General features: G+C 54.9%; 2 protein-coding genes across 20 annotated transcripts; one reads left to right on the forward strand and one right to left on the reverse strand.

Annotated features, from left to right (window-relative positions):
* Positions 1–4,258: 4,258 nt before the first annotated feature.
* NUDT18 (nudix hydrolase 18) lies at positions 4,259–7,054 on the forward strand. The gene is made up of 3 exons (XM_004004201.6): positions 4,259–4,545; positions 5,463–5,676; positions 6,046–7,054. Exons 1-3 carry the CDS (start codon positions 4,384–4,386, stop codon positions 6,639–6,641), a joined length of 972 nt encoding a protein of 323 aa, XP_004004250.1. The 5' UTR covers positions 4,259–4,383; the 3' UTR covers positions 6,642–7,054.
* Positions 7,055–8,834: 1,780 nt separating this feature from the next.
* On the reverse strand, positions 8,835–24,792 carry FHIP2B (FHF complex subunit HOOK interacting protein 2B). Of its 19 annotated transcripts, XR_006058612.2 has the most exons (19): positions 20,751–24,229; positions 19,453–19,531; positions 16,607–16,779; positions 15,903–16,007; positions 15,460–15,582; positions 15,022–15,246; positions 14,722–14,918; positions 14,080–14,188; positions 13,780–13,856; positions 13,237–13,426; positions 12,504–12,649; positions 12,267–12,395; positions 12,014–12,104; positions 11,549–11,692; positions 11,064–11,204; positions 10,746–10,846; positions 10,148–10,511; positions 9,447–9,566; positions 8,835–9,262 (listed from the first exon to the last, which is right to left on the reverse strand). XR_006058612.2 is itself a non-coding variant. In XM_042243163.2 (18 exons), exons 4-18 carry the CDS (start codon positions 16,727–16,729, stop codon positions 10,373–10,375), a joined length of 2,055 nt encoding a protein of 684 aa, XP_042099097.1. In that variant the 5' UTR covers positions 16,730–16,779; positions 17,699–17,874; positions 19,453–19,531; positions 24,687–24,792; the 3' UTR covers positions 8,835–10,372. The 19 variants fall into 19 exon arrangements, 11 of the variants coding, with proteins under 11 accessions (XP_042099097.1, XP_042099099.1, XP_060265213.1 ...); XR_006058613.2 differs by lacking the exons at positions 11,549–11,692; positions 20,751–24,229 and adding an exon at positions 24,687–24,792; XR_009599168.1 differs by lacking the exon at positions 20,751–24,229 and adding an exon at positions 24,687–24,792 and having other exon boundaries at positions 9,447–10,511.
* Between the last annotated feature and the right edge of the window lie 1,775 nt (positions 24,793–26,567).

The following is a 26,567-nucleotide window of genomic DNA, read 5'->3' on the forward strand; positions in this document are numbered from 1 at the left end:
CCTCTCCCCTCTCCGGGCCTCTCCCCCTTCCAGTCCTCTCTGCCACCTCCCTTTTCGTGGCGCGTTGTAGCATCCTTGAGGGCATATTGGGTCGGGCTCCTAGGGAACAGAAGGTGGACCAAATGTTCCAGGACTCACCTGGGAATGAAGCCAGTCCAGGTGGGGACTGACCCTGAAACAACCTGGGGCCCTTGGTGGCCCTCTTCCTCAAGGAGGCTCAGTGGGCCACCCCCAGTCCAGCCCTGTCCTTTGGGCCTTTGTTTCTCCCAGCATCCTGTGGTCTACCTGCTCTAGTCCTGCTCACTGGCCCAGATTTCACAACCTCAGAGCCAGACGTGACATCAGAATGTACATATCCAACTCTGCCTTTCTCTTTTTTTCTTATCAAATACACTTTTTAGGCTTTTTTTCTGGGTGGGGGGCGCTGTACTCTGTGGCTTGTGGGATCTTAGTTCCCCAACAAGGACTGAAGCCAAGCCCTAGGCAGTGAAGGTGGTAAGTCTCTTTTTTTCTTTTAGACTTTTTATTTTGAAATGATTTGAGGTTTCCAGTTGAGTCGCAGAGATACTACAGGAAGTTCCCAGTTAGCCTTCATCTAGCTTCCTCGCATGGTAACATCGTAAATAACCATGGTGGTGGTACTAAATTGCTTCAGTCGTGTCCACCTCTTTGCAACCCTATGAATGGTAGCCCGCCAGGCTCCTCTCTAGGCATAATACTGGGGTGGGTTGCCATGTCCTCCTCCAGGGGATCTTCCCAACCCAGGGATCGAACCCTTGTCTCTTAACATCTCCTACATTGGCAGGTGGGTTCTTTACCACTAGCACCACCTGGGAAGCCCATGTAACCAGGGTACAGTGATCAAAATATAAGAAACTGGTACTGATACAACTCTATTAACTAAGCAACAGACTTTATTGGGCTTTCACCAGTTTTGTTTGAGGATCCACTCATTTTCCTTACAGGTGGCCTTGAGGGTAGATGTGGCTCCCTCGAGGTCACTCGGGAAGCTAGTGGTAGGGCACAGGTTGAAGTCTGGCCTCCTCCTCCCAGTGCCCTGGGCTGCTGCCCTCCTCACCCTTCCTGCTTTGTCCAGGGCCAGGGCTGCTGCTCCTTTAAAGAACTCTAACTTTATAGACACCCTTCCCCCACCTTGCTTGCCTGGCCCGATTCTGAGGTTGCCTACACTGTCTTTCTGCACACGTGCTCACATGCACATGCTTGTCCACAGGCCCTGAAATGGCTGGTCCAAGCCTGGCTCCTGTGGGCGCTGGAAGCATTGCACCGCAGGGCCAACCAGTTCAGCCACTTCTGTTCACTGGGCTGCATGTGGCCACCCACACAAGCCAGTGCTCTAGCCTCTGTGGGAATGGAGGACGCAGAGCACATTTGATGGAGCCCTACCTTGGTTTCAGGTTCTAGAGGTTTCTATCTCAGCACCTCTCCCTCCCTCAGCTTTTCCAGTTCTGCCTTAGGGTCTCTCCTGTCTCCTGTCTCCATCTGGTGTGTGCCCTCTGACACCTGGAGACAGTCACTTTCTGTTGTCCTTCTCAGCATCTCGGAAGGCCTGGTAAAGAACCCTCCTGCCGATGCAGGAGACATAAGAGAGGTGGGTTCTACCCCTGGGTCAGGAAGATCCCCTGCTGGAGGACATGGCAACACACACACATTCCCCATTCTTATCTGGGGAATCCCATGGACAGAGGAGCCTGGCAGGCTATAGTCCATGGAGTCGCAAAAAGAGTCAGACATGACTGAAGTGGCTTAGCATGGTACAGCACAACCCCCTCTAGGGCCTTCCACCCATGGGGCCCTTCACTGTTTACAGCTGGTTTTCAAGTTTCTCTCATGTGCTTCCCATCACCGGGGTGATTAGGTCCACTCAACTGGCGAGGAACGCTTTGCCCAGTGATAATGGGGAGAGTGGAGCCGCGGTTTGCCACAGTCTTTGCTCTTCCAGGCAGTTAGGCTGTCTGGTGTTTATCTTAGGCCGCCTCTGAGGCTTTCAGAGCCCTGCCCAGACATGATCTCACTCTCTCTCAAATCATCCCTGGGAGGCAGAAGGGAGTCTGGGATGAATGCTGTCCCCATTTCACAGATGTGAAAATAAAGGTCTAAACACACACAGACATGCGTGTGTGCCTGGCAAATATGTGAAAAAGTTGCTTTGCAGTCCTGGGAGCCTGATTTCAGCCCTGTTAATTCAGTTGTTTGGAACGTTTGAGGTCTTGGTTGGGGTGGGGGCGGCAGCGTTCACAAGTGCCTCACATGATTGCAGCTCCCCCAGGGATAACCCACAGCTTAATCCAGTGCCCTGCCTCCAGAGACCTTGCAGTCAGTTTAGTATTTGAGAAGGGCCTAAGGAGGCTTATCTGGCGTGGCTGGAATTCCCCAGACTAAGGTCTAGTTCATGGTGGCCCTTAGGCACATTTCATAAGTGAGCCTTTGGTAGCCACAAAGGCTGTGGCCAGGAGAGCCCAGGCTGGAGCCTTGCTGGGCTGCTTGGTGGTGGTGACCCATGCTGGACAGTCCAAAGAGTTCCTCTCATGATGGCTCACCTTCACAGTAGTCCTGGGAAGGAAGAGCTGTTAGCAACTTATTGTAGAAAAAAACAGAGACATCACTTTGCCAACAAAGGTCCATATTGTCAAATCTATGGTTTTTCCAGTAGTCATGTATGGATGTGTTAGACCATAAAAAAAACTGAATGCCAAAGAACTGATGCTTTCAAATTGTGGTGTTGGAGGACTTCTGAAAGTCCCTTGGACAGCAAGAAGATGAAACCAGTCAATCTTAAAGGAAATCAACCCTGAACATTTATTGGAAGGACTGATGCTGAAGCTGAAACTCCAATACTTTGGCCACCTAATGTGAAGAGACAACTCACTGGAAAAGACCCTGATTCTAGGAAAGATTGAGGGCAGGAGGAGGGGACGACAGGATGAGATGGCTGGATGGCATCACCAACTCAATGGACATGAGTTTGAGCAAACTCTGGGAGATGGTAAAGGACAGGGAAGCCTAGCGTGCTGTAGTCCGTGTCTCACAAAGAGTTGGACATGACTTAGCAACTGAATGACAAGAAAGACAAGGAAACAGGCCCACAAAACAGACCCACAAACAAGTCCCTGACGCTATTAGGGCACAGGATCAACCAGGGAGCAATGGCTGGGCATCCAACTCCAAGTCCAATGCTTAGCTCCACCAAGCTACTGTCCCCCCAAAAAGGGGCATGACCAAAGCCAGGAGGAGGGAAAAGGGAGCCCTCACTGGGACTGAGCTCCTCAGTCCTGAGAAGAGGTTAAAGGAAGAAGGAAAGGTCAGGCTGGGGGAGAAGAAGGAGCTCCTGAAATCAACCCACACCTTGCTCTCAACAGACCAGAACCCCACCAACGCAGCGGTGGTGGAGCGTGGGGCAGGGGGCGAAAGGGGGGCGGAGGGGAGGCGGGGGGGCTGGGGGGGCGGGGGCGGTAATAACAAAGTTGAAGGAGCAGTACCCATCCCCTGAAGGGGAGAGGGCCCGGACCCTGCTTAGGAAATGCGCTGGACTGGAGGCCGGGACAAGGTTGATGACGGCTACGCGCACTGACGTCTGCTCCAAGTTCTGCCTCCCATGGCCAGGCACAGCTCGACCATCCCAGCTCTGCAATCTCCCTCCTCTGAGCGCCTGCAGCATCTCATGCCCAAATCAATTTTTTGAACCAATCCTGTAGCACTCGCCTTATAAGTCAGCTGGCTTTCCATTATTTGTCTACGTCCACCTTTCCAACTAGATCAGAATCTTCTCCAAGGCAGGAGCTCTTGTCCTCCCTGCCACGTGACAGCCAGTACTTTCTCAGTAGAGAAATAAGGTTATTTGGGAAGTGTCATTCAGGGCAATGCCGTGGTTTGTTTACAAGTGCTGGACACTGGGTCCACGCCGCGGGCCCGGTGACGTCTTCGGGTTTGTGATGTCACCGTCGCTGGCTGCTGCGCCGCTCCGCAGCCTGCGGGCAGGTGACGTCACCGTCGGAACCCGTGCAGACAAGTGCACGCCGGAGGAATTAGCGAGGCTGGCGGCCTGAGATGCCGGGAAAGAGGAGGAACCGATGCAACGGCAGATGCAGTGTGGCGTCCGCACCACCGGGGCTGGGCGCCTAGCCCCTTTATGGACTGGCTCCGCCCCCGCCGTGACCTTTGCGCGCCAGCCAATCCGAGCCGGCCGCGGTGACGCGCAGCCTATCAGCGTCCACAACACGCCGGGCGCTTCCGTGTTCGCGAGCGCACCCGACCCGAGTCCTCAGGGGGAGGGGGCGAGGCCGACGGGCCCCACCGTCACCCACGTACAACCCACCAGGCTCGGCCGATCTGCGGTTCCCGGCCCGCCGCCTCTCGGGGGACCTTATGGCTTCGGAAGGCCTGAGAGGGGCGCTGACGGCCGTGCTGGGGGGCCGGGGGCTGCTCGTGCAGAACTATGATTCGGGGCCGGCTGGGGAGCCGCCGGCGCCGGTGCGGCTGCGGAAGAATGTCTGCTACGTGGTGCTGGCCGTGTTCCTCAACGAGCAGGTGAGCGTCCGCCCGTCGGGCCCACCGCCCAGGTCTCTGGGGCTCGCAGCCAGCCCCGGTAGGGAACAAAGGACGTACCGGCAACAGCCACAGCTTCCTGGTGTGTGGCTCTTCCCAGTTTTGCAAAGCACTTTCACACTTAACATCTGAGCCTTGAGCAGCGCAGCCCTGCGATCCTCCCAACGTACAAGGGAGGAAACTGAGGTTCACGAGCCTGTTTAATCCCACCAGGCCTCAGTTCCTTGAGAGGAGGCTGTCTTACTCCTCTTCCATTTTCCCCAGAAGCTAGCGCGGTGCCCGCCATGGAGTGGGCTTAAAAACCTGTCCAGTGCTTCAGAGGCTTCCCCTCGGCCCCATGGGCAGTAAGTGGACAATTTTTCCTTACACCCAGGCCTCTGACCCCCTGTTTGATGCTCCGATTGGTGTTGATCCCTGTACATGGTGCGGTAACAACAGCTAGAACGGGTCAGAGCCATAGGTAGGAGTTGTTTGGCGTGAGGGTTTGGGGTGTGTTTCAAAGCCTAAGCAGGCCACACAGAGTTTGTAAACCGTGAGGGGAGGTGAGAGATATACTGTGACTTGTGCAGATGCTAATCAGTGCAGGACGCTGGGCAACCAATCCCTGGAGGCCTAATCTCCAGCCCCTGAAGTAGCTACCAGAATTCTTAACCCCTTTCTGAAATGGAAACCTGAATGCAGGGAAAGATGAACTGCAGAGACCGCTGCAGTCCCCATACCCAGGGCCAGTCCCCTGGAGAACTCAGCAATTTCAGGGTGGCCCCTGGGATGTGGGTACTGAGCGACTATATCTGAGATTGGAGCTGGACCCAGAGCAAGTGAAGGCTGCTGGCTCTGCTGCCCCCCCTGGAGCTCCCATCCCAGCTGTGGTGGGCGAGGACCCTCTCTCTCCCCCTCAGGATGAGGTGCTACTGGTCCAGGAGGCCAAGAAGGAGTGCCGTGGGTCGTGGTACCTTCCTGCGGGGCGGATGGAGCCTGGGGAGACCATTGTGGAGGCGCTGCAGCGGGAGGTGAAGGAGGAGGCCGGGCTGCAGTGTGAGCCTCTGACGTTGCTGTCTGTGGAGGAGCGGGGCCCCTCCTGGATCCGCTTCGCATTCCTCACCCGCCCCACAGGTATGGCCCAGCAGGTGGGCAGCGTGGGCTGAGGGCAGTAGATACCAGTCCCCTGGCTTGTCCTCAGGTGAGATGAGCCCCTAGTCTGGCTAGGATAACCCTGGCATCTCCAGATTCCAGACTGAACACCTGATCCTGGGCCTCCCCCCTGGGTCACAGCTGGAACCCTGGGTGGCCCTTTATTCTACCAGGCCCAGCACTTCATTCAACATAGACCTTTTCTCCCTCCCTGTGCCCTGGAGAAGGAAATGGCAACCCACTCCAGTATTCTTGTTTGGGAAATCCCATGGACAGAGGAGCCTGGTGGGCTACAGTCTGTGGGGTTGCAGAGTTGGACACAACTGAGCACATCCCCTGCATCTCCACCAGGTGGAATTCTCAAGACTCCCAAGGAAGCAGATGCAGAGTCCCTACAGGCTGGCTGGTACCCACGAACCTCACTGCCTACCCCACTGCGGGCCCAGGACATTCTTCATCTGGTCAACCTTGCTGCCCAGTATCGCCAGCGAGCCAGGCACCCTCTCCTCCTTCCCCAAGAGCTTCCCTGCAGTCTGGTCTGCCAGCGACTTGTGGCCACCTTCACCAGCTTCCAGACAGTGTGGGTGTTGGTGGGCACAGTGGGGACGCCTCACTTGCCTGTCACCGCCTGTGGCTTCGCTCCCATGGAGCAGAGGGGTGGCATCAAGATGGCCGTCCTGCGGCTGCTACAGGAGTGTCTGACCCTGCACCACTTGGCAGTAGAGACCAAGGGGTTGCTTGGACTGCAACACCTGGGCAAAGACCTAACGGATGGCATCTGCATGAACGTGCTGGTCACCGTGGCTTTTCGGAATCCGGGTCTCCAAAACGAGCCCCCAAAGGTTCGGGGTGAGAACTTCTTTTGGTGGAAGGTGGTGGAGGAAGACCTGCAAAACCAGCTTTTACAGCGGCTTCGGGACTCATCTGTCGTCCCAATCAACAGATAGGAGGTGGGCGTCAGTGGGCCGGAGCAAGGCATTCGTGCTTTGGAGGAAGTTTTTGCTTTGGAGCGGGGCAGGGGTGTGGCAGTCAGAGATCTTCTTGCATGAGGACCTGAGCAGTTCTCCTGGCTCCCAGGGGGACTGCCCTCTCTTGTCACCACGGAGCAGGTCCCTGCACAGCACCCAAAGGGACAATGCCTTCAGCTGAACAAGGAGTCCAGAGCTCGGGGACCCAGTTGCCCTGAAATTCCAATGAGGGCAGGACTCCCTAAGGGGACGTGAGGACCTTCGGGACCTGAGGTGGCATCTCCTCATTTTCTGTGCCCTTGCCAGATGCTAGGCACTTGGAACATGGAATGGGTGTGGGGGAGGTCATTCCAAGGGAGAGGGTCCCTGGCTGAGTAAATAAGTGTTACTGACTTTGCATTCCCACCTATATGTTTCTGTGGGTCGGACTTGAGCTGGAAGGGGGAACTGCTATCAAGAGAAGCTCCTCCCCTCATCCCATGGAAACCACACAGGCCTTCCCAGACAGCAGGTGACCGGCTGGCAGACTCCCTTTGTCCACCACAGCTTGACGCAGGCCTGCCGGGTGGGATGTGGGCACACACCCTCCAAGGTCTGAGCAGTGAGATGCCCAGAAGCTTCAGGTGGGCGAGGAGCTGTGAGAGCTGCCCGTCTCTTTTCTCCTGAGTTTCTCTGAGGGATCAGCGTCGCTCCGCCCCCAGGCTCATTCCTGCCTCTGCCCTGGTACAACTCCAGCCCAAAGCCAGACCAAAACCCTCTCTTCATTCCCCTTAGCTCAGCTGAATCATGGTAGAAATTATTATTTTTTTTTTAAAGAACTTTACTGAAGTTTAAGGGAAAACCAAAGGAAATGAAGAAATATGTACTGACTGCTATACACGCATCACTGGATGTACAGTTTTGGTTCTGAGCAGGGAAAATACTTGGCTGGGTTTCCCTCCTGAAGTAACTCCACTCTGACGCCCAAGGACCAGGACAACCTCAGAGGCCCCTGCCCTGCCTCTCTGGCTGCCATCTTGTTTTTCTGACCTCTGGAGCTGTGCTAGGAACCCACTTGTTCCCTCTAAAGACTTCTTCCAAATGAAGGAATCAAACCCTTTTATTCTGGATCCCTTCTCTTAGTGTCTGAGGGACCCACTGGTCTGTAAGCACACTGGACAGTGACCTTTACTTCCAGTATTTAGCCTATTATTAATAGTTTTCAACCCTTCCCTGGTGGCTCAGACAGTAGAGTCCACTTGCAATGCAGGAAACCTGGATTTGATCCCTGGGTCGGGAAGAGCTCTTGGAGAAGGGAATGGCAACCCACTCCAGTATTCTTGCCTGGAGAATCCCATGGACAGAGGAGCCTGGTGGGCTACAGTCCATCGGGTCAGAAAGAGTCGGACACGATTGAGCACCTAACTCTAGCACTTTCAACCCCAGGTACCCCCTAGAATCACCTGGAGAGCCTTAAAAGAGCAATTGTGGGTGTGCCCTTAGAGATCTGATTAACTGATGGAGGGTGGGACCAGGGCATCGGTATTTTTAAAAGCAGCCCAAGTGACTGGAACATGCCAGGAGGTGAAAGCCACTGATCAGCCCTCCCTCTTGCCTTGCCTGGAGGACTCTTGGTGACCTTCCTCCCCAGAGCATCTCCACGCACTCAGGGACTAGATTTTTTTAAATATGAGGCCCAGGACTTCCCTGGCATCCACACGCAATGCAGGGGGCACAGGTTTCATCCCTGGCCAGGGAACTAGATCCCACACACTGCACAGTGCTGCAAAAAATAAAAATCAGGCCCACTGTTCACCACTAAAGCAGTCATACCTTTCACAACACAAACCCTGCAAAGGAGACTTGTGCACGGATGCCCCAGGTGGCCCATTCCCTAGAGTGTCTCTGGAGCTGCCGGCTCTCAGCTGTAGGCAGGCCGAGCAGAAATAGAGCTCCCTGCCCAAGAGAGGCCGGTTTCCCGGTTCCTGGCAGGCGCTGGGGGAACATCACATTTGCGCTGCCAGAGCCTGCCCGTTTACCACCCGCCCCCACCACACAGACACTGCCCTCCCTCTGCTCCTGTGCTGGGAGAGGAACTGAATTCGTCTTCCTTAGGGAGGAAGATGTGCCTGAATGAGCAGTGGAGCCCTGGGCAAAAGGACACGGGGAGGACAGAGAAAAATGGGGCAGCCATGACCACGCAACCACACCATTTATTGCCATGCTGTCTGGGGAGACACTGTGCGAATGTTCAAGTGCATTGAGGAGGGGAGGGTCTGACTCCCGGACGCTTGAACGTTCTTTCTGAGTCGAAGAGTCCAGACCCAGTTCACCGCCTCGTTCCATGCTAACGCCCATGCGTGGGCACACGCAGGGACTTGCACGGTGTCCTCGGGAACAGCAGGTAAATCCTCCCCAGCTTGGAGGAACGCAGGAGAGGTAGAGGTCACTGAGTTTCCTCTGCTTTCATGTCACCTCCTGGCAACCTGTGGCCGGCTTCTAGAAGCGGCATGGGCAGGAAAAGGAAGCGAAAGGGGCTCTGGCCTGCTCCTCCTTGCCCAGGAGTTAAGCCAGCAACTGCAGTTTGCTGTGAGGTAATGCCTGGCGCCGCCTGTGTGTTCCTGCAGGTCGAGACAGATTTGGGCCGGGTGGGGTGGCAGCCCCAGCCGCAGAGGGCACGCTGGGAGAACGGCACCGCAAAGGACTGCCTGTGCCCCAGCCCCACCCTGCCAGGCCTTGGGGTCGAGAGGGGGTGGGGGAGGGACGAGGGGGCAGGCTGCGGGCCAGTGGGCACCCTGGCCTCACCTGGACCCGGACCTTCCGGCTCTGCTGGGAACAGTATTCTGTGGAGGACCCCAGCCGAATGCTTGGGGTGAGGCCTGGCCTCCCCGGGTCTCTGAGCCCCTCTGCCCAGGTGCTGTGGACCTGCCGAGACGGGTTCAGAAGGCGCCAGCGAGAAACCAGCTGGAGCTGGAGCCTGGCATCCAGCCCCCCGGCTTCCCAGGCCCTCTCCTGCCCTGGCTGCAGTTACTTCAAGCTTCTCATTAGCAGCTGCCCCCGCCTGGCTGTGGAACATGCTTTGGGCATTTGCCACGAGGCTGTTGGAATTTTGCAACAGTCTCTAGGAGGGTGAGCTGGAAGAGGGGCTCCCCCTGCCATCCATGGCCCCTTCCCCAAGTGTTAAACCGAGAAGGCAGGAGAAAAAACATCAAGTGTCAGCAGTATCTGTGGTACCTAGTGGGACAGAGATAGGGCCGTGCCCCCATCTCTCTGGCCTAGGGGCATGACCAGCCTCAGAGCCACTGACTTACTCCCCATTGTGCCCCTATAATTGAGTCTCAGGTCTTGGCTCTGGCCATAGAAGACCCATGGACACAGGTGACAGGCACAGAGCAAAGGAGGCTCTGGCTCGGGGGGACCTGGCTGTCACCCAACTCCCCAGAGAGGGCCCCAAGGACACCATGCTGCCCAGGAAGCCACCGCCTTGGCTCCTTGGTTCCTGGTACCTCAGAGACCCACTCCTTGAAATCCAGTCTGGTGCAGCCAACGGGCCAAGGTGGTCTTGAGTCAACCCAAGAGTGGAAGGCCAGACCTCCACACAGGTGGAAGTCCCTGGGATATAGAGGAGATGGAGCCAAGGCCAGGCCCCCGCTCCAGGACAGTGGCAGCACCACCGCCAGGCAGGGGGCAGCTCTTGGGCAGAGGCGTGAACGGGAGTCTCCCCTCCTGACTCAGACATGCCCTTCTCGGGGTTTGGAGAGGTGCAGGTGAGGACTGTGTGGGGGGAACTTGACGAAAGCAATGGCAGCCAGCTCCTTGCAGAATTCCTCCAGGACGACCACGCCCTGGAGGAAGGTCTGGTGGTCCAGCCTGAGGGAGATAGCACAGGGGTCACAGCTGGGAAGTGTGAGGAGTGTGCCCAGTGGGACATCCCAGTATCTGAGGGACTACCCAGGGACAGCCACCTCTGAGGGTCTATGAGGAACCACAGGCCTCAGCAATGAGCCCTCCTCTGCCCCTGGCCTGGTGCCTCCCCCACCTGGAAGCCCTCGCCATGTCAACCCAGGGCTCTTCCTTGGGCACCCGCTTCCCTTGGGTACTTACTGCTCCCCAGGGACTTGGCCCATCAGCTGCCTGCGCACCAGGAGCAGTTTGCCTGGGAACTGGGGAACCCTCTGAATTCTCTGCATCAAGTCCCCGATCACCTGGAGTGGGAACAAGAGGGGACTGATGAGACCAGAGACCCTGCCATGGGGTCCCTGGCCTGGTCATACCATGGGAGGGTGGGTGGTACCTAGGTTATCCCTTGGCGCTGGCAAGGGTGCCCACACCTGCAGCCCCCAGCCCGCCCCCGTCCCATTGCCCTCCCTTCCTGCCCCCAGCACTGGCATGCTTCCTCTGGCCCGGCCTGGGCGCCCTTACCCTGACAAGCACAGAGAACAGGCTTCGGCAGCCAGGGGCCAAGTTGGTGTAGGGATCCAGGAGGTACTCGTGGATAAGGGGGTGGGGGAAGAGGGCAAGCCGGGACAGGACTGAGGTCACCTGCAGGTTCAGGCTGTATGGCTGTGGGGAGCGCAGTGGACAAGCAAGGGTTGGCAGGGGTGCTGAGCATTTTTACCCCCTGCCCTCCTCCACCCCAGCATTGTGCCTGGCCAGTGTGAACGTGTGCGGGGGTTGGAGACGCACGTGATGTGTGCATCATGGGTTCCCTGGGGCTGAGGGCCAGGACGTGTTAGGGCGTGTGAAGCAGAGGCGAGACGGGGCTTCCCAGCTGGAGAAAGGTGGGGATTGAGGGGGGTCGTGGAGCCAGAAAAGGGAAGATGGCTGGACCCCCAGGGCTGGGCCCTGCTCTCCCGAAGGACTCCGGAGACCTCACCCCATGGCTAGGGCCCAGCCCTGCTGTCTACCTGTTCTAAAATCCGGGACATGCGGTCAAACAGCATTTGGAGGAAGGGACCCTCAAAGAAAGGCTGTTCGGGTTCATGGGGGTCCAGGGGTGGGGGAGCCAGTGGCCAGCCCCAGGGTGTCACTCGGGAGCTGCACTCCTGGAACTAAAAGAGGCGGGAGAGTCAAGGACATAGGCCGAGGAGGAAATGGCAACACACTCCAGTATTTTTGCCCAGAGAATCCCATGGACAGAGGAGCCTGGCAGGCTACAGTCCATGGGGTCACAAAGAGTCAGACACAACTGAGTGACTAACACACGCCAGTGGTCAGGGGTGCCAGCAGACTGGGAGAGCCACACAGGCAGATGGGGCTCGGGCGCTTGGCCAGAGCTGGGAGCACTAGGCTGGAGATCACAGGGGCAGAGTGCATTAACCCCACACTCTAAGTGGCAAGGACTGAGCACGGGCAGAAGCCTCGACACTCACCAGTCCATAAGCATCGTGGACGTACGTGTCGTATCCTGTCTCCTCCAGGAAGGCCGATGTCTTGGCTTCCTCAGGAACGAGGCAGAGGAAACTGAGAGACAGGACCCTAGATGTGGGGAGGAGGGCCCAGCCTGGGCTGCCCTGCTCCATTTCCAGCCCCCGGGAGCACTCCATCCCAGCCTGTGCCCCATCAGGGCTCTGGCCAAAGACAGAACAAAGCTCAGGTGGGTTGGACTTCCTGATGGGCCCCTACCTGTTGACAATCTCGGTCACTGCTGTCTTGCCATCAGGGTTGGTGGCAGGGGCCGGGGGAGGCTTTGCGGAGGGCTGAAAGCCAGAGTCGAGGAAGCTGTCGGTGAAGTAGGGATCTTCCTCTAGGTCTCTGTGCCGGGCGGAAAAGTGCAGCATCAGTGAGCACAGGAACCAGCAGGGGCCGGGGAGGGGCTCTGAGTGGCCCCAGGCCTCCTCCACAGCGCCAGGTTTCACTTACAGGGTGTCCTCGTAGCTTTCGGGCTCAGGCGAGCCACGGGCCACGTAAGGACGGCCCTCCAGGTAGCACAGGATCAGGCTCCGGACAATCTGCTCATGGGGCTTCTGCAGTAGCTCCTCAAATAGCCGCAGTGTGGCGATGCTGATCTGGGGCAAGAAGGAATCAGCGGGACACCCTTTCCCCATGCGGGCCTCCAGGGGTGCCTGGAAACTGCTCACCCAGGTGAGAAGAGGTCCTCTAGGATGGGGGTTTGCCTCCTCTGGCCGGGGGCTCAGGTGGCAGGTTTCAAGGGGAGTAAATGGGTGCTGGCCTGAGAACCACAAGTCTGGCTGGTCTCGGTTCCATTAACTAATTTGAGGTGTGGTATCGGGCAAGCCAGTTGGCTCCTCTGCACCTTAAGTTTCCATGTCTGAAAAATGGAATACCGGCCTCGCCTACCTCACAGAGCGGCTGTCAGCTTCCAACAAGCCAAGTGAATATAATAAAAGCACTTTGTAAAAATAAAAAGTGTCATCGTAAGTTTGTAATCACAGAAAATTACTGCGGGACAAGAGTTTAGCTACCAGTCACTGGGTCACTGTCTTTTTCTTTGCTTGGAGGTGAGAGGGAGCTGGGTTTCAATGCCTCAAAGGTAGAACCACCTTGAAAACTAATGAAAATGGGAAGAAGCTTCTGGAAATCCCATGGGCAAGGTGGGGTGCAGGTGAATAAAGAGGAGGGCCGCCCGCCTCACCTCATCAGAGAGGTGGTCACAGTGCCTGATGAGGTGGGCGCACAGGGTGCGGGGGCTGTCCTCAGGGGCTGCAGGCTGCTGGTCCATGCCCAGGAGGAAGGCCACAGCCTCCTGCAGCAGCGCCGGGGAGCGGAGCTGGCGCAGCATGACTGTGAGCAGGGCAGTGGAGGTCAGGACGCTCTGTTCAGACCTATGGGGAGAGTGCACTGAGCCACGCCAGGCAGGGGACAGCAGAGGACGAGCAGGGAGGGACAGGGTACAGAGGCGCAGAACCCCTTCCTGGTTCTCTTGCATCTTCTGCTGGTATTTCTCTGTTCATTCCCTGTTCCACTTGAGGTCCTAGAGTCTGAGGGTGGCAGGCCTTGGTTAGCCCACATGGCTCTGGGTCACAAGTGTGTGAAGGGGAACATCGACCAATGGAGCCCACTGACCCCATGACTCTGGCCAAGGAGGTCCCTGGCCTCAAGCACAGGAAAGGGCTTGGTGGGGTGGACATTTCGCCCGGAGCATAGCCACACCTGGAAGGAACTAGATAGAACTTACACATGTAGGAGCTGGGGCTGCAGAATTTCCACAAATAACTTCTCAGCCACAGCCTTTGCCAAGGCATCCGAAACCACCTGGGTGCCAAAGAGCATGTCTTAAAACGCGTTTTACCGACCACCGACAATTTTCCACTGAGAAACAGCTGTATCCTTGTACAGAGCCTAACATAACAAGTAGAGGGGGATCTGCTGATCCTGGGCCTTGCCCAGCTCCCAAGAGATCCCCTGGGTCCTCCAGGTAGAGACAGAACAGAGCAGCATGAAGCTGGAGGTGGGGCGGAGCACCCGCTCTGCTCACCGTGTGTGCCTCTGTGATGAGGTGGTCACAGTAGTCAAACCAGCCCAAAAAGGCAGCCAAGGCCTCCTTGCCGGGGAAGGAAGCCTCATCAGATGGGGCGCTGGGTAACCTGCATAAGAGTAAAGGAAGTGTGTGAGGCCTGGTTCAGGTATAGCCAGGAAGTGGGCTCTTTCACCCTTTGCCTTGGAACCTCCATTGCCGGAAGGCCGTTCTACTGGGGGCTCTGAGGGCAGACAGGTGGCTCAGACCAGCAGGTAAAGAATCTGCCTACAGTGCAGAAGACCTGGGTTCAATCCCTGGGTGGGAAAGACCTCCTGGAGAAGGAAATGGCAACCTACTCCAGTATTCTTGCCTGGAGAATCCCATGGACAGAGGAGCCTGGCAGGCTATAGTCCACGGGGTTGCAAAGAGTTGGAAACAACTGAAGTGACTTAACACTTTCACTTTCCCTGAGGGCAGAAACCAGAGTGATGCTTTCCTGGAGGGTGAGAAGGCCCCTGGCATGGGCTATAGCCTCAGGAGGAGGGTGGCCAGCAGGGGTCCCCATCCCCCTTGGAAAACAAGAGAGGCTACCAGGAAGATGCCAGGTAGGGCTTCCAGCTGCTGAAAATGTAGACCTGCCTTCCCTGGCTAAGCGCCTACCTCCAGCTGATGCCCTCTAAAGCAGCAATGTCTGCAGGGTCCAAGGAGCTGGGCAGGGACTGGTACAGCTGGCAGAGGTGCTCGACGATGGCAGGACAACAAGGGCTGCTCTGTACCAGGTAGGTGGCGGCCGCCTGGGACGCCACACTTACCAGGAGCAGCAGGTTCTCCCGGGCCTTCAGGGCCACCCGACCTTTCTGGGGATAAGGGTAGGACTTCAGAGACCTGTGGCTGATCCCCCACCTCCCAGCAACTCACCCACCCCGTCCCCACCCCCTGCGTCTTGGAGGCTGCCAGCACCTTGCTCTTGCACAAGCCAATCAGGGTGGTAATGAGGCTGCTCTCCCCAATGGCTCCATCTGGCTCCTGGGTCTCAGCAGGCAGCTGGGTGTTTGAGGCCCAGGCCCCACAGGTACCACTGTCCGGAGCCTTGCTGTGTGGGCGGTCCTTGTCCCTGACACTGGCTGCCTCTCTCAGAGAGGCGGTGGCTTCTCTGGATGCCTTCCTACCAATAGTCTTTTTACCCTGCAAGGGAGGATGGGTAAGGCCAGGCCGCAGTGCAGACCATTCTCCATGACAGCCCCTTGGGAGTCCAAAGGGGGCCTCAGAGTAGAGCTGGAGGGAAGCCTGCCAAGTGCCTCCTCAGTACCTACTCCATCCTTCTGCCCCTCAGCAGGGCCACCGGGGGCTTGCCCTGGGGTCTGGGCCCTCCCCCTCCTGCTCCCCAGAGGCACTCACTTCTAGGATATAGGTGAGCAGGGCTGGGTCCTGCTGGATCTTGGAGCAGAGGACTGTGGTGAACTGCACCTCCTCCTTTTCTGTGAGGGATCCAGGAACTGTCCCACCAAGTCGGAGAAGTTTCTAGAAGGGGAGCAGGACACAGACAAGAGGGGGATGGGGTGGCGGGGAAGAGATGGAAGAATGGGGCAGCAGGGAACAGAATCTGTGCACGACCATGGGTTCAAACTCAAGTCCTGCAGCACGGTGCCCAGGGCCTGATGGAGAAGCTGGGGACGGGGCGGGGGGCAGGGGGAGCTCTTTTAGAGTCTCAGAAAGTGGAGCGTTTTGTCAAGGAAGTTTTGGTGCTTTGGGCCTGGCCTTGGAGCAACCCCACCCCCACCAGCTTTGCTTGAAAGCACAGGCCTCACCTCCGAACACCCCTTACCTTCTGGGCCCCTCACCTGCACGGGTCTGTGGACGTTGAGGTAATGCAGGAGTGGGTGTTGCACTTGGGCCAGAACCTTGCTGAAGAACTGGAGCACCTGCTGCCGCATGCCAGGTGGGTACTGCGGGGCAGGGACAGAGCGCCTGTCAGTCAGTCGGCGAGGCAACGCCCCCACCTGGACTGCTCCTCCCCTCACTGCCTTCTCCACCAGCGCCTCCTCCTCTCACACTAGGAAACTGGCCTCCTGCTGCTGTCCTGCCCCTTTCTGCCTTAATTTTTGTCCCTAACCTTATCGTTATTGAACATACTATCCGTGGGCTCCTTTGATGCACCTGACTAGAATTTTCCTCTGTTTCAATCACTGTCGGGTCCCCAGCGCCTAGGCCACGGCTGGTACATGGTTGGTCCTCAGTACATCACTGATGAACGAACGCGGACTGAATGAAAGGGAGCATGTCCTCAACCCAAGGACAGCGAGAACACGCCACCAAAGCAAAGCAGTGAGGGCCTGAAGCCTGGGGAAGGTGGTGGCTGTTCTGAGCCATCCCAAGTGATCCCGTCCCCACCGAGCTCACACCGCAACCCACCCCACCCCACCCCAATCCCACCCCTACCCCCTGCCACAGGTTGGGCACTAGGAGGAGCACAGGTAGAAAGACCTGGATCCCTGGGGCCCCAGCTCAGGCGGAAGTTTGCAAAGGCACCCAAGGTCCAGCCCACCTCGGCCTTGCCCAGTGTGCACAGGGTCTCCAGGATCTTGTGCTGCAGCAGGTACTCCAGGCAAGGCCCCGTCTCGCCAGCCGCGGCCTGCTGCTTCTCCTCATACACCAGGATATCCAGCATCTGCTTCAGCCGCCAGGGAATATCTGTTTTCTTGGCGGGGGTGTTTTCATCTAACAGAGATCCAGGAAACAAGGTGAATGGGGTGAAGTCCAGGGACACTGTGGCTTAAAGGGTCAACTCACAGGGTCTAGGGGAGGTAGTCGGGGAGACAGAACAGCCTGGAGAAGGCCAGGTTAAGTTTTCTTCAAAGACCAGAGCAAAGGGAAGTTTACAGTTGATGCCTCTCTAGCTAACCGTAAAAAGAGCTTCCCAGGTAGCACTAGTGGTAAAGAACCTGCCTGCCAATGCAGGAGACTGAGACATGGGTTGGATCCCTGGGTCGGGAAGACCCCCTGGAGGAGGGCATAGCAACCCACTCCAGTAATCTTGCCTGAAAAATCCCATGGACAGGGTAGCTTGGCTGGCTATAGTCCATGGAGTTGCAAAAGAGTCAGACATGACTGAACTGACTTAGCATGTGCTAGCTAAAAAGATGAAAGACCTTTTAGATGAAGCCCAGGATATAGCTATCTGACAGGACATGTGTACAGGTGCCAGCACTTTATTAAAGAAAAGCAAGCAGCATTTTTTTCTCTGAACTCTGGGGAAGGACAGTTGGTGGGCTGCCGGCTAGCTCTGGGCCTGAGTGAGAAGCTATGGGCTCAGGGGTCTCTGTTATAATTTAGAAGCTGTCTTCAGCTTCCTAACAGATAACCTCCAGGGGCCTATTTATGTCTCTTTTATACTCATGGAAGGCAATACTCTATTTTCTTTTTTTTTTTAAAAAGCTGAAAAAAAATCCACTTATGACCATGGGTTCAGACTCAAACTCACTGCCTGATGCCCAGGTCCTGCTGGTTAGTGGAGTTCTCTTAGTCAGTCTCACAGGGTGGAGGATTTTTATAAAGAAAGTTCTGGCGCTTTGGGACTGGCCTTGCAGCACCCCCTAGCTTTTCTTGAAAGCATAGGCTCTTGAGCAAGGCACCTCACCTCACCCAGCCCTGCACTTCTGGTCCAGAAACCATCTGGTAATTAATGAATTGGGCCAGGTGAAGCCCCAGGTGGAAGTGAGGCAGTTCTAGAACTTTTCCTAGTTTTCCGCTTGCGATTCCATGACAAGAGATCTTCAGTCCAAAAGGTGTAAAATTCAAGATGTAAAATGAGTCCTGGGGATGTAATGCACAGCACGGAGACTAGAGTTAATAATATTGTATATTTGAAAGTTGCTAACAGAGATCTTAAAATTTCTTATCACAGGAAAAAAAAAAAGTGTAGCTATAGGTGGTGACAGATGTTAACTAGACCTTATTGTGATGATCATTTCACAACATATCCATGTATCAAATCAGTATGTTGTACACCTGAAACTAACATAATGTTATACGTCAATTATATCTCAATGTGAAAAAAGAGATCGTCAATCTAAAGCATTCTTTTTAAAAACTATTGCTTGTTATTTTAGATTATATAAAATAGTATATATTTTACATTTATATTAATCCCATAAAATGACCTATTGGTATGGATCAGGATGTTTTTTTGCTGCTGTGCAGCATGAGGATCTTATCTCCCTAACCAGGGATTGAACCCATGCCCCCTGCTATGGAAGCAAGGACTCATAACCACTGCACCACCTAAAGCAATTATTCTTAACTGGGGGCAATTTTGCCCCTGCTCCCCAGGATATCTGGCAATGTTTGGAGAGACATTTATGCTTATCACAATGGGGAGGGGGTGCTACCAGCATCTAGTGGGTAGAGGTCAGAGTTGCTGCTAAACATACGGTATACCCCCACCCCACCCCCAACCTCCTACAACAAAGAATGATCCAGTCCAGACGTCACCAGTGCCAAGACTGAGGACCTTGGTCTAACAGAACACTCAGAGGGCCCCTCAGAGTGTCCTAAGGCCACTTTTAATTTTGGGGGCTGGCTCAGGCTGGAAGTAAAGCCTTTAGGAAAGGTGTAGGCAGATGGCAGGTGCAATAGTAGATGAGATGGTTAGACAGCATCACCGACTCAATGGACATGAATTTGAGCAAACTCTAGAGGAGCCTGGCCGGGTACAGTCCGTGGGGTCACAAAGAGTCAGACAGAACAGGACTGAGCAACTGAACCACAAACAACAAAACTGGAGTCAATCCCCAGTCTGAACTCTAGGAGGTGGAAGGCTACGAATGTAGGGAAGGTTACTTAGCAACCAGTGCATCTCCACCAAGCCCAGCATACTGATTACCAAGCAGCCAATGAGACGCTGCCCCCTCAGTGAGTGATCCTGGTGGGCCCAGATGAACCAGAGCTAGAGTGTCAGCTGGGGGAGAAGGACCAGGCACGCTACGTGCCTTGGTTTTTTCTCCTCCTGTGCCAGGTCTCTACAAGGGAAATGCCCTCTAAATTGGCTCAAGGAAAAGAGGAATTTATTCCACTTCTTTTCTTTAGTCGGTAAGCCCTGGGCACAGGTACCTGGGGACTGAAGGCCTGGATACTCTGCCCAGCTAAGGGCAAGTGGAGTTCAATATCTTGGATGCAGAGTCAGGCCAGTGAAACCCAGCCTCCTTGTCCCTACTCCTACTCACACAGGTCCCTTCCTGGAAGGTCAGGGTGAGGCAGCCCCCACTCTGAAGTGGGCAGTGGATGTCACCTTCCCCAGGACACCTGCATCTCTGAGCTGTGGGGTGACCCCCACCCACCCCTCACTCCCCAAACCCTTCAGGGATCCCTGCATGGAAGGAGACGAGGCCCCACCTGTGCTTTCGATGTAGTAGTTCGTGATGCCCTTCCAGTGTTCCACGAAGGCCTCCAGCAAGTCAATGCTGGGCTCCCGCTGTGGAGAGAGCAGACACAACCTAAGTGGCTGCCACTATGACACTCTACCATCTGCTAAGTGTTGGACGGCTGCTGGGCCCTGAAGGAGGCAGTTGGGATCCTGGGTTCTCAAACTGAATTAGTAACACATTTTCTCCAGGACATCTGCACATTGTCTTCATATCTCCCAATAATCTCCTGTGTCCTCTCCCCAGACACCCCCTCCCTCCTTGAGATGTTGTGGTCCTGAAACATGTCATGATCATCCCCCACCCCAGAGTGGCTAAGACTGTTGGTGCAGAAAACAGACACAGAAACAGATCATTTCGGTACAACGTGGTTATGCTACGATAGTGGTATGTAGAGGAAAACAGGAAAGCACCCCCAAAACAACAAAATGTAAATGGAAAATGTGGCAGAGACAAAGCATTTGGGTCCATTTCACTCTGAGAGTCTGAAAATTTGGGTTGAAGGCCACCATAACTCAATTCAGCTAGGTGGGTAATGTTAGAATATGAAGCAAGTGGGATTTCCCTGGGGGTCCAGTGGTTAAGTGGGAGACCCAGGTTCAATCCCTAGGTCGGGAAGATCCCCTGGAGAAGGAAATGGCAACCCACTCCAGTATTCTTGCCTGGAGAATCCCATGGAGGGAGGAGCCTGGTAGGCTACAGTCCATGGGGTCGCAAAGAGTCAGACACGACTGAGCGACTTCACACACACACCAGCGGTTAAGACTCTGTGCTTCCAATGCAGGGGGAGCCAGTTGGATCCCTGATCAGGAACTAGGATCCCATGTGCCATGTGGCTTGCATCCACCAAAAAGTGCCTAACTTATGGTGGTGTTTTAGTTACTAAGTCATGTCCAACTCTGGTGACCCACGGATCATAGCCCGACAGGCTCCTCTGTCCATGGGATTTCCCAGGCAAGCATACTGGAGTGGGTTGCTATTTCCCTCTCCAGGGGATCTTCCTGACTCAGGATTGAACCTGGGTCTCCCGCATTGGCAGGCAGGTTCTTTACCACTGTGCCACCTGGGAGGCCCACCTTACTTATACCGTGTTGCATCTTTTGTTCACAGTGCAGGGTGTGCACCCCTATCTTCTCTCAGTTCTGCTCATGTCCACACCTCCAGCTCCTTCAATCACCCCAAGGAATTCTGATCTTCCATGAGCAGCCCTCAAACCTCCCCCTTCTCCTAAAGCAACCTCTCCATTCCCATGCCCCAGGTGGAACTAACCTTGAACTGGTAACAACCACTACCTCTGAAAACTTCTCCAAAAAGGGCATTTCTTCTCTTTTCTTGCAGAGTGAATGTTCCCAGGGGAAAAATGCATATTCCAGTAGTCCCTACCCACATCCCTACCTTATGGTCTTTCCTCTAGCTGCTCCTCTGCCTAGGAGACTCTGTATATCCCCCTACACCTGTTTAGGTCCTAGCAGTCCCCAGTGAGGTCCAGCTCAAAGCTACCGCCTCCACAAAGCTGTCTCCTGGGTCCCTGGACACACCTCTCTCTAACTTCATGCTTTACTGCACCACAGGACGGGGTGTCTCCTCCTTCCATAACTCCCTCAGCAGGTATCTATTGATGCCTACTGTGTACGAAACACCACGCCTGATGCTATGAGCCACACAAGGATGTCTAAGAGCCAGTCCTCCAGAAACGTGCCATGCAGGAAAAGAGAATATACAATGCACTAAATGACTCAACTACAGGAAATAGTGGGAGACAGTGGCTGGTACAGTCACTAAGACTCCATGCTCCTAATGCATGGGGCCTGGGTTTGATCCCTGGTTCAGAACTAGATGCCCCATGTCACAAACAGAAGATGCCACATGCAACAATGAAAATCAAAAGGTCTTCCCAGGGCAGTCAAATAAAAGAAGTAGTAGTGGTGTGAGAACACAGGAGAGGTGGACAGCGACCTTTGGGCGAAGAAGGGTCCGTTCCAACAAGTGAAATGAAGAGGCTATGCTGAGATCATGCGAGAACTAAAACCCGAAGAACTGGTCTGATTTCAACAATAAGAGACACAGGAGAGACGTTTCCTGCAGAACGATCTTTGCAAAGTGTGTCCGGCAAAAGGATGGATGGATGAGTGTGTGGGGCATTAAACTTCTTGGCAAAACCAAGAAGTCCCTTTTTTTTTTTCTTTGCAGGCAGTTGGGTGCAGGTCAGTGACATCTTCTGAGCTCCTGAAGAAGAGTCATCTGGTAAGTGTATAGGAGACAAATGCAAAATGAAGGTTTAGCAGGCCATTATGACAAGAGGAGGAAGAAATGACACTGAATCAGAGATACTGCCCCTTGCCCTGGCGGCCTGGGCAGTCTGCTTTCAGAGTCAGCTGTGGGGGCCTTGACCTTTATGGAAGTGGCACCTCCCACAGTCATTCTAAACACACAGACCATATGGAGTGGCTGCATCTTATCACTGTCTACATGATGCTATTATTGTTGGGTGAACAATCATCTCTGTAGGAGACTGTGAGTTCCCTCAAGGCCAGGGTTCTGTTTTTCTCTCTCTGAGAGTCCCTAAAGGGCTCTGCACAGAATGACTACTCATTGATACTTACTAAAATATCTCAGCAAACTCCTTAAACCTGGACTTCCCTGGTGGTCTAGTGGTTAAGAATTTGCCTGCCAATGCAGGCGACACAGGTTCGATCCCTGGTTCAAGAAGATCCCATACCGTGGAGCAACTAAACCCACAGCGTCACAGCTACTGAGTCCATGCACCTAGAACCCGAGGGTCACAACTGCTGAACCAAGGGCTGCAGCTACTGAAGTACATGCACCCGGGGCCAGTGCTCCGCAACAGCAGAAGCCACAGCAGTGAGAAGCCCGAGCACCGCAACAAAGGATAGGCCCGCTTGCCGAAGCCAGAGAAAGCCCACACGCAGCAACGAGGACACAGTGCAGCCCAAAATAAAAACAAAGAAATAACAAGTAAATACATTAAAAAAAAAAAAAAAAACCCTCCTTAAGCCCTTCCCACAGTTCCCTTTTCTGGGAAAACCCTCTGACCCTTAACCACACTATGATTGTCTCACAAGCCTGTGATGGGGTCTCATCTAACCTTAAAATTCACTTATAGTCTCCTAAAGCCTTAAGTTGGACTTAAATGAAAAAAGAACAACCCAGGAAAAAAAAGGAGAAACAGAACAAAAGTTAGCCAAAACAGACCGTTAAAGCTAAAAAAAAACCCATTAGATAATCTTTACCTGAATATACTGTTAGCTACTGTAACTCCAGAAAAAAGAAACTGCACCAAATGATTTCTTTTTAAAGATAATATTATTTTTTTTTTTTTTTTACAAATAACTGTAAAGATTGCTATTCTATTTTGTCAGAAGAGGGCAGGAAAGAGCACTCTTTCTCCTTAACACTTGCTGGGTCAAGTTGAGTTAAGCAACTTGCTGGGGGTTTTAACCAAGTGACCCAGCCCTGGGAAGATCTGTGCTCAAGCTTGGGGTTGAGGAGGGAGAGGGCACCATCTCCCCTGGTGGTCACACGGGACCCGTCAAATTTCTAGGGCATCGACTATATGTTGCATACTGAGGGGCCTAAGGACACCTGCCAAAAAACATCTCCCGTGACCACCAACTCGCCTCCAGCAAGACACTGAAATTTCTACAGAGGAAGCCTTAGAAATTCACTCAGGGCTAGGGTCCTGTCTGTCCTGTTCACCCACCTTGTGTCTGGAGCTTTCCCAGACAGGTATGAAGGAGTGTCAGACTATGTTCTAACATGACAGCTATTTTGACTGGGGACAGAGAGGAGGGGAGAAGAGATCGTTCTGGAATCCCCTCTGGAGGCAGGATGGCCCGAGGTGCCTGCAGGGCAGGCCTGGGGCAGGTGAAAGAGCTGAGAAAGCATGAACTTTTTACTTTCTCCACAAGTTTGCTTAAGGCTGAGACTGTTCTCAGTCATAAGCCCTGATCTGGGCTGTGTGTTGGGGAGGTGGGGCTTCCCTGGTGGCTCATCAGTAAAGAACCCCCCTGCCAATACAGGAGATGTGGGTTCGGTCCCTGGTCCAGGAAGATCCCCTGGAGAAGGAAATGACAATCCACTCCAATACTCTTGCCTGGAAAATCCCATAGACAGAGGAGCCTGGCTGGCTTCAGTCCATGGGGTCACAAAGAGTAGGAAATGACTGGACTGAGAGCTTGAGCACCCAGGCATGCATTGAGAAGGAAAAGGATAGAACCCAAGGCTGTTTCTCCTGAGAACATTTGATACACTCAACTGATCAATTAGGAGAGTTTAGACTATGGACAAAAGAATTGTTAACTTCACAGGCAGATTCTTGGCAGGGTTACTTTGACTGGAAGGCATCCTGCCTACCCTATCTAAACCCGCACTTTTATCTTGCTGAGTGAACTGTGGGCGCCTCTGACCAGCCTTCAAACCCAACAGAAAATGGCAGAAACACAAATTCCTTGCCCCCCCTGGCCACCCCAGGCACCACCAGAGCTGGCCCCTCTGGACTCAAGGTCAACGGGGCTTGCGGTGGCCTGGGATTGAGATAACATTCTGGAAACGGCACTTGTACCCAGGATAAGACTGCTTCCTGGGCTAGGCGCCGCTCCCCCCAACACACTTCGATTGTTATCTGTACCCTTCCTGGGGACTCGGGCAGTTGGGGCCTGCACTTCCCTAGTCGAAGGTGAGAGGGCCTACCGCGCGAGTGAGGTCTTGGAGGCGTCGGAAGGCAAGGAACCAGGGGAAGGGGCAGTTAGTTTTTAAGGCCAGGTGACCAGGAAGGAGGAGCGCGGGGGAAGAGGAAGGCCCACAGGCTGGGGGAGGGGACTTGGGGGGAATTTTGGGAAGAAATTATTGGGTGACAGGGGAGCACTCGGCACGGAGGAGTTTGGGAATTGGGAGACTTCGGGAGCAGGGAAAATAAACAGGAAGCAATTCGGGGAGAAGGGTTAGGGGCTGGAGCGACCTGGAGAAAAGCTAGGAAGAGGGACGATCAAGAAAGAAGCCACTGGAAACGGGAAGAGGGGTCCGGGAGGGGGCGCGGCGGGCGAGCGAAGAGGCCCGAGACGGGGCTCCGTGCGGCCCGGGTAGGGGTCCCTTCCCCGAGGCGGCCTGCGCCCTCCGCCCGCCCGCGCGCCCGCCGGCTCCTCTCCCGGCCCCGCGCCCGCCCTTCCGGCCCCGCTCCGGCCTCACCGCCCCCACGGCCTCCTGCAGCAGCGCCCCGAGCCGGCTCAGCATGACGGCGGCCCGGTTCCCGGTTCCCGGTTCCGGGGCGGCGGCGGAGCTCCCGGGCGCAGGCGGCGACCCGGAGGCGCAGCGAGGGAGGCGGGGCCCCGGCCGCCCCGCCCCGCAGCCCCCGCCCGGCCCAGCGCGGGGTCGGAGAGGAGGCCGGCAGCCGACGTGGCCCGGCGGGGCAGCGAGGAGGGGCCCCGAGGCTGGGGGTGCCCGCCGCCCGCCGCGGCAGCAGAAAGACAAGGTCAAGTCCGCCGGGGCCCCTGGGGAAGCCCGGAGGCAGCGTGCGAACGACCCTTAGGGAAGGGCGCGTGGGACCAAGCACGTTTTTCCCATGAGGGATGAGAAGGTCCATGGGTCTGGAAGTCTCTAGATGTCCCTCATGGGATCCCATTATGCCTACCGCCCCCCACCCCCATCGTAACGATGTCAGGGATCAGCAGACATACATTCTGAACGGCTGACTGCCTTGTGATGAAGAATCTCTTTCCATTCCTGGGGGGCTGGGTGAGGGGGGAGCGCTGGGGGGGAAGATGGGGAATGGGCTTTGAACTGGCAGAGCTGGCTACTAGAAAGCACCCTGCCAAAGGGCCCAACTTTGAACATTCCAGGAAGCCCTGCTTGGTTGAGGGTTCTGCCTATGTAATCCTTGGCCTTGATTTTCTCAGTGTGCTATCCCCTTCCCCAAGTTAGACACTGTTTCTTCCCCTGTTGAGTCCAGAAGGGCAGAACCAGGCCAGTGTGACTTCTTCCCCCATCCCGGTCCAGCACAGTAGCCACTGGCCACTTGTGGCTATGGAGTTACTCCTAACTGACACATGCTGAAGACATGTCAGACAAAGGAAAGAATGTAAAATAGTCACTAACGGGGCTTCCCTGGTGGCTCGGGGTAAAGAATCCGCCTGCCAATGCAGGAGACGTGGGTTTGATGCCTGGTATAGGAAGATCCCACATACCACAGAGCAACTAAGCCCATTGCCACAACTACTGAGCCCACCGGCTGCAACTGCGGAAGGCTGCATGCCCCTGAGCCCGTGCTCTGCGACACTGAAGCCACTGCAATGAGAAGCCCTCACACTGCAACTACAGAGTTGCCCCTGCTTGCTGCAACTGCAGAAAAGCCCTCTCAGCATCGAAGATTTAGTGTAGCCGTAAATGAATAAATAAATAAAAAAATTTTTTAATTAAAAAATAAATTGTCACAGGATATTTGGGGCTTCCCAGGTGGCACTAGTGGTAAAGAACCTGCTTGCCAATATAGGAGACATATGAGGCACAGGTTCTGTCCCTGGGTGGGGAAGATCCCCTGAAGGAGAGCATGGCAACCCACTCCAGTGTTCTTGTCTGGAGATATTCCATGGACAGGGGAGCCTGGAGGGCTACAGTTAGTTTATCGTGTCGCAAAAATTTGGACACAACTGAAGTGACTTGGCACATACACACACACAATGATGTTTTAGGTTGATTGCAAGTTCAAATGCAATCAGTTAGGTAAATTGAGTTAACCAAAGTATATTATAAAAATTAATTTCATTGTTGCTTGTTACTTTAAGTGGCTACAGTGCTGGTCCATAGTTCCTGTCAAGGAAGTCACACTGGCCCCATTTTGCCCTTGTAGACACACCAAGGAAAGATACAGATGGTGGGTCTCCTGGAAAAGTGGGGGGCCACACTGGAAAAGTATACCCCAGAGTCACACAGGCAGAACCTTCAACAGGAACAGACTTTCCCCTAATGTCCAAAGCTGGGCCCTTAAGAAGGAGGCTTTCTAGCAGCCAGCTCTGCCGAGTCAAAGCCCATTTCCCACCTCACCCCTCCACCTGCCCAGAATGGAAAGATATT

The sequence above is a fragment of the Ovis aries genome, chromosome 2 (assembly GCF_016772045.2).
Source record: "Ovis aries strain OAR_USU_Benz2616 breed Rambouillet chromosome 2, ARS-UI_Ramb_v3.0, whole genome shotgun sequence".
Classification (NCBI taxonomy): Eukaryota; Metazoa; Chordata; class Mammalia; order Artiodactyla; family Bovidae; genus Ovis; species Ovis aries.